The 7,907-nt window shown below is 34.3% G+C and overlaps 1 protein-coding gene across 1 annotated transcript; it reads right to left on the bottom strand.

Moving 5' to 3' along the window:
* Positions 1-5,087: 5,087 nt before the first annotated feature.
* On the bottom strand, positions 5,088-7,619 carry LOC128952506 (uncharacterized protein K02A2.6-like). Its single transcript, XM_054297912.1, has one exon. It carries the CDS (start codon positions 7,617-7,619, stop codon positions 5,088-5,090), a length of 2,532 nt encoding a protein of 843 aa, XP_054153887.1.
* Positions 7,620-7,907: the final 288 nt, after the last annotated feature.

The raw sequence follows: 7,907 nt of genomic DNA on the forward strand, positions 1-7,907 counted from the left end.
AAAATAGTATATTAAAGCAATTAACTACAGGTGTATAGCTATATATATATATAGATATATATATATATATATATATATATATATACCTGTATATAATATACTAGTATATAAAATATAATAAATTATTAGATTAAATAATATATTGATAAACTATATATAGGAATTGTAAATTAGTTTGCTATAAAACTTATCTATTATTAATCAATAGTAGACTTAATAATAATAATATTAGATAAAACATAATATAAAATCAAATCAAAATTTATGTTGTTTTTTTTGATGAAATTTTTTTATTATATTATTTACTTATAATATTGATTAAAAACTAAACTATATATACAGTATATATATATATATATATATATATATATATATATATATATATATACTATGTTTCGTTGAACTCATTGAACAACAAAATTAATGAATGAATCGATAAATTGGTTTTCATTATGTGTTTGTGTGTAAAAAAATAAAATTATTATTTTTTTATGTATAGTATATGTGTTTACTTAATGTTAAATATATTCACTCATCGTTTAGTTGGTTGAATAGGAGGCTCTCTCTCTCTCTTTCTCTCTCTCTCTAACATACCTGAGCTCAAAACAACTATACTGCATACTACGGTATATTATCGGCAATCGGTTAGTATGGAAATAAAAGGGTCTCTAATATATATTAATATAAAATAAAAATACAACAAAACAATCAATAAGTGCCGACTAGTAATTGTTTAGTAATTTAATAGACAGCCGATTACAATGAGAGTGAGAGAGAGAGAGAGAGAGAGAGAGAGAGAGAGAGAGAGAGAAACTGACTGTCCATTAAAAATTGATTTGTCGATTACATACACATAAAAAATACTATAATAAGTAATAATGTATAGCCTGTTGTGTATAAGTTACTCAATATATATAAATTTATAAGTTATATAACCATATAATGAACTGGAAAATAACTTTATATACAGTACTGTATATATATATATATATATATATATATATATATATATATATATATATATATATATATATATATATATATATGTCTATGTAATGGACATGGATTGATTCAACTAAACAGGTGAGCACCGGTATGTAATCAAAAAGGCTTGTAATATTAGTAGTAGTAGTAGTAGTGAAACACATTTTTATAGTTTAAAGAGAGAGAGAGATAGAGACCCCATTAATTCGTGGCTAATATTTTTTTGCTGACTATATATAAGTTATATACTATTATATATATATATTGGTGCGGATCTCCACACCATCAGAGAGAGAAAGAAAGAAAGAGAGAGAGAGAGAGAGAGAGAGAGAGAGAGAGAGAGAGAGAGAGAGAGAGAGAGAGAGAGAGAGAGAGAGAGGTTAGACAGACAGATATACACAGCGGGACCTATAAAATAATGATTTTTAATTTCTCAACCAAAAATAAAAATAATATCACATCCAATACCTCTAAAATACCGGTGCTTTTATACTTGTATATCAAAAAATAAATGTATAGCTAAATACAAAATTTTTTTAAAAATGTTAAATGATTTTTGAAAAATAAAAAACTTATTATAAATATATATATATATTAAGATACTCTACTGTATATTATATGCTGTTATTATTATTAATAATGAATGTTTCAAAAACATCACCACAAAAAAAAACATTTTTTTGCACACATTTAATCGCTAAATAGTTTTTATTACAAATGGGATACACTGTATTAAAAACACTACTAATATTTTTTTTTAGTAGTAGTAGTATTAATATTATATATATATATATATATTATAAATTATATGGTGATATAATATTGAATGATTTCACGCAAAGTTATCCAATAAAATAAAAATTATTAAAATAAAAAAAACAATTTTTATGGCATTAATTGATTTGAGATTTTTTTGTTATATATTTGATAGTTTGATATTTATTAACAACAAATTTTATTATTATTATTACATTTTTCTATAAACGCATAAATTATATTTTTTGATACATTAAAAAATGATACTGTTGAAAAATTGAAAAATTAAAACTAAAAATATATAACAATTTATTTTTTATTAAAACAAATTTTTTAAATAAATAATAAATAACAAATAAATGTCATTGTGTTTGATTATTATTATTATTGAAAAATAATTAATAACAATAAAAAAATATATAATAATTATTAATAGTATGTCATCTAATAAAATATTGATATTTAAAATACACATAAAAATATATAATAATAATAATAATAATATTTAAAAACTATCAATTTCTAAGACAAACATTTACATTAAAAACAATATAATTTATAACATATTTAGTTATTTATAGCTTTATTTCATAGAAAAAAATAGAAACAACTTTTTTAAAAATTAAAACTTTTTTTTTATTTATGTGTTTTATAAACAAAATATATTGTAATTATTTTGTGTTTAATTATACATAAAACTTATGTATACAACAACCAAAAAAAATAAATAAATGTTTTTATTATTATTAATAATAATTTTTTTCTAAAAAAATAAAAATAAGTTTAAACAATAATTACAAATTATAAGCGACGACCACTCATATATATATACATATTTATATATATACAAGTATATTACATATAGTAAAGTGTAATGGACTGGTAGATATAGACATAGATAGACATGTACTGTATATATATACGGTATATATAAATATATATATATTTGTAGTGTCTGGTTTGAGATCAGATCACTACTAGAGGGTGATTAAGGAGGCGCCGGTTGTTTAGCGTGGGTCGGTATGAGACCTACAACCAGTTATCTACTTAACCACTAGTATGTTATCACCTGAAGGGTCGTTATGAGACCAATCAAGTGGTATATATGATGATCACTTGCAGTTGTGGTGCCGAAGTAAGGCAGGAGTTGATCCGTACGTACCGATGATGTCTTCCTATCTCTTGATTTACTTGATTGTGGAACTGTAGGCCAATGTTGGGAACAACCGGTTGAGATGTCTTGAGATTCCTGATATATCTTCAACGATCGGTTGGGACAGTAATGGTGATAGCAGTGAATGAATGGTAGTTAAGACACAGTTTCAATTAATAGTACTTTTATTAGTTAAACACAATTAATATTTGATTGAATACAATGGTTTGATTTGAAGTACAGTATTGTAGAGCACATGTATTGAGTGCTATAGTAATGGTATAACTCTATATTGAGTAGTAGGCTAACTGAGAGGTCAGTATGCGCTTAGTATGCGATATGTAGTTACTGTCTGTATGACTGTCTGTCTTACTGTCCAATGTAAGTGTAAAAGCCTACAGTATTTATAGATCTTTTTTGACAACCGGTTGTGTGAGAGAGGACGGGTAGCTATTGGCTAAATTGAATGACTTTTGAACAGTTAGTGGTAGCGGCAGATAACTGTCAGGTCGGCGCCAATAGATTGGAGGCAACAAACGGTTGTTCAGAGAATCGGGTAATAAAATACTGTATATAGTTTAGGGTCTAATTTGAAAATAGAAATATAAATCCAAAAATAGTTGCAAAATAATAGATAAACAAATAAATGATAAAATAAATGCAAAACTAAAAGGTAATAAAATTATTTCAATAAATTTATGCTAATTAAAAGCATATTCACTACACTCCCCGGCGCTTTAAGACTGGTCGCGGAGGTAGTATGGCTCGAGTTGACCGACGTGGACCAGGAATGGATCAGTTGACCGGTTGTATTGTTGTATAGAAGCGTTGACGGGTCCTGGGATAGCCATGACAATGAATGGTCCTTCAAATCTTGCGGACAGTTTCTTGAGATCCGGATGGTTAGATGGAATGCGACGTTTGACGAGTTGTCCGACTTTTAGGTCAATCGGTTTGTGCTGACGATCGTAGGCTACTTTAGCTTTGGCTTTGTGTTGGTCGGTATTATGTTTGGCCTGTTTTCTAGCATCCGTTAGTTCCACTCGCGTATTATGATTGTCATTTCCATACATGAGGAATGTTGGCGAGAAACCGGTTACTGTATGTACCGTGTTGTTGTAGTTCATAGTGACTTCCTTGAGCAAAGTTGTCCATTTGCGTCGCGGATTAGCCACTAATGCCATTGATAATCCTGTTTTGATGGTTCTGTTTACTCGCTCATTCGTGCCATTAGACTGCGGATGATATGTGGATGTATAGAGATGTCTGATATCGTGTTTAGTTAGAAATCTGTAAAAGTCTTTAGACTTAAACGATTTGAAATTATCGGTTAACAGAGAGTCGGGTTTACAACCGGTTATTTTAATTATGTCGCCCAATAATGATATACAAGCAGATGAAGTGTTTGTTGGTGTAGCTTTTGTCCACACGTAACGGGAATGGTGATCAATTACAACTTGTATATACCGGTATTGATTACCGTTTGTCTCTTTACCCATGACCATAGTATCCATTGCAATTAGTTTCATCGGTTGATCGGGAGTAGGCAATGGTTGTAGTTGACCATAGGTTGCATGATTGGATACCTTAACCAATTGACATGTTGGACACGATTTGACGTACTCTTTAATGTCATGTATCATATTTGGCCAATGATACTGTATTTTAATTTGTTTAGTGGTTATCCGTATTCCAGGATGACCACTGTTGTCATGAGATGTTTCTAGTAGAGAATATACTAGACTTGGAGGGATAATAGTGAGTTTTCGACCATACTTTATAATAGTCTGAAGTATTTCGGTATCGTTTGATGTGAAAGTTGGTCGACTTTGTGATGAGACAACCGGTTGGTGGTTGTCAGCTGTAGTAATCACTTGTACCGGTTCCTCATATGTAGACTTGAGGTCGGCATCGCGTTTTTGGTGTTGATGTATAATAGCTTCGCGTATGAAATAATTGGCGGGCGCTCTGGACAAGGCATCCACGTGAGCCATTTGTTTACCCGGTTTATGGATGATTTCGAAAGTATATAAACTCAACTCTTCTGACCAACGAAATAGACGTTTTTTCGTTGATTGGAAGTTAATGAGCCATTTGAGTGCTTTGTGGTCAGTATATAACTTGAATTGAACGCCTTCTAGATATATGCGAAAGTAACGGATGGCGTCATGAACGGCCAGGCATTCAAGTTCGGTTACAGTGTATCGTGTTTCAGCATGGCCAATTTTCGGGAGTAATAGCCGATTGGTTTTCCACTTTGAAATAGTATGCCAGCGATACCGATTGCGGAAGCGTCGGTGTGGAGTTCAACCGGTTGGCTATGGTTGTATATCCCGCGTACCGGTTCGGAAGCCATTAGTTTCTTGAGGTTGTCAAATGACTCTTGATGTATTTCAAGCCATTGAAACTCTTTAGCTTTTGACTTTTTCATAAGTGTTGTCAATGGTGCGGTAACTGAAGCAAAGTCGGGTATATATTCGCGGAGATAGTTTGCCAAACCGTGAAATCGTTGAACATCTTGTTGAGAAGTTGGTATCGGAAAGTTTAGTATCGCTTTCACTTTACTATCCGGCGGACGTACTGTTTTACCATCGATGATATGGCCTATGAATTCAATTGATTTTTTGAAAAACTCACATTTTTCTTTCTTTAGTCGGGCATTATTTAGGGACAACCGGTTAAACACTTCATTTAATAATCGGTTGTGTTCGTCCAGTGATGATGAGTAGATTATGATGTCATCCAAGTATGATATGACACCGTTATTATGGAGATTTCCGAGAATCTTACGCACTACTCGATGAAAAGTTGCGGGACTATTCTTGAGTCCGAAAGGTAGGACTGTCCACTCATAGTGTCCGTCGCGGGTGACGAATGCTGTTTTATGTATGTCTTCTGGTGAGACGGCGACCTGCCAATAACCTGAAGCGAAATCCAATTTTGAGAATACAGTTGATCCTTGGAGACGGTCAATGACGTCAGCGATAACCGGTAATGGGGTCTTGTCGGCGACAGTTTTCGTATTGAGTCGACGGTAATCCACACACAAACGATATGTGCCGTCTTTCTTAGGAGCCAAAGTGATCGGTGCAGCGTAAGGGCTCACGCTTTCCCGGATTAGTCCTTTTTGTAATAGGTCCTTCACTTGGCGGGCAGTTTCAGCTGCCATTGGAAATGATTGACGGTACGGGCGCTGTGCTGTAGGCTCATTGTCAGTCAATACGATTCTGTGCTCTTCAATTTTAATGCGGCCTAAGTCAGTAGAGTCGGCGGCAAATATTTGTGAATATTTGTAAATGAGTTGATCCACATTTTTATTAGGTATTGTAGGCAACCGGTTTGTTGTGGGTTGAATGGCCATATAATTGCAATGATGACCGGTTGACTTTAAGAATGGGTGTATTTTGTTTGACCATTTATACGATACAGTTTTAGAGTGTGTATCAATGATGACACCATAACGGCCAAGAGAGTCGATAGACATGAGAAGTGTATACTCGAATCCGTTAAGGACTTGTGCTTTCATAGTACGTGTCATCCTATTAATTGTCAGTTTAAATGCTACTTCACCAACGGTACGTATCGATCCACGAGCAAGTGATACGCTTGTTGATCGGCGATAGTTAATTGGAAGCCGTAGATGTTTTGCTACGTAGAGTGGCATTAGATCCACTGTTGAACCTGGATCAGCAAAAGCAGATAGTTCGAAATTCCCTATACGTCCCGGTATTAAGATTATGTTTTTGACATTAGCTGCTGATGCCATGGTTTGGGGACGTATGTAATGATTAGAGGTATCGGTTGATTGACTTGAATCACCAATGTTTGGTGTGACAACCGGTTGTGGTACGGTTGGTTTATGAGGGCAATCTTTATGATAGTGCCACGATGTCTGGCCACGGTCACGGCATATGCGACATGAATATGGTGGGCGAGACTTGTCTTTTGAATCACGTTTGTTGGGAAAACGTTTGCTGAACCTATCGTTATTCTTGTCGGTTGTAAAATGTGATGAGCCGGGTTGTCTGTAATGTCGATTACGTGATTTGTCGGCTTCTATATCTTGAGCCATTTCCAGCCACTCTGTGGTTGATTTGAATCGACGGCCATAAAAGTATTCGCGATAGTCAGGGATGAGTCCATCGGTGAGGAGGTTGGCTTTGTCGTTATCAGTGTAGTTCTTGACTCGACGTAATAGCTTTAGTTTTTCGTCATAATATTGTTTTATGCTTTCGGCCTTTTGTTGGCGTCTTCTATTTGCGGCCACAACGGGAGGTATGTCGGAGTGTGCGTACCGGTCTAGTAGTAATTGCTTTGCATGAGTCCATGTGACGTCAGGACCGGTTAAGATATCCGAGCCATAGTAGTTGGCGGCGTCGTCTGTTAGAAACTCCATTATATCATCGACTTTGTCGTCATCGGAGTTCAATCGAAATGCTCTGTCAAACATCGATATGAATGCTTCTATCGTGAGGTCTGAATCTGAAGAGCCACTAAACTTCGGTATCTTCCGTTGTTTAGGTTTTGATTTACCGGTTGTATCTGTCGGTGCACCGCTTGAGATATGCACAACCGGTTCAATAGAGTTATTAACGTCATTACCATTAATAGACATGTTGTCTAAGTTTGTATCTTCGGTTTCGTTAGAGTTGCTATCGCTGTGAGGTATATCTTGTCGTCGATATAGAGTTCCGCTTCTTGTAAGTCCAGTGATAGGGGTTGTCATCAGCTATGCGAAGGTAAGGATCGTAAGTATGATCAGTGCTGACTGCGCCAATTTGTAGTGTCTGAGTTGAGATCAGATCACTACTAGAGGGTGATTAAGGAGGCGCCGGTTGTTTAGCGTGGGTCGGTATGAGACCTACAACCAGTTATCTACTTAACCACTAGTATGTTATCACCTGAAGGGTCGTTATGAGACCAATCAAGTGGTATATATGATGATCACTTGCAGTTGTGGTGCCGAAGTAAGGCAGGAGTTGATCCGTACGTACCGATGATGTCTTCCTATCTC

The sequence above is a fragment of the Oppia nitens genome, unplaced genomic scaffold (assembly GCF_028296485.1).
Source record: "Oppia nitens isolate AA-2021 unplaced genomic scaffold, nextdenovo-longstitch-racon4-pilon3 scaffold1_pilon_pilon_pilon, whole genome shotgun sequence".
Classification (NCBI taxonomy): domain Eukaryota; kingdom Metazoa; phylum Arthropoda; class Arachnida; order Sarcoptiformes; family Oppiidae; genus Oppia; species Oppia nitens.

What these genes read in the sequence shown, in the direction of transcription:
- LOC128952506 (XM_054297912.1), bottom strand. Translation starts at nt 7,619, where the DNA reads ATGACAACCCCTATCACTGGACTTACAAGAAGCGGAACTCTATATCGA.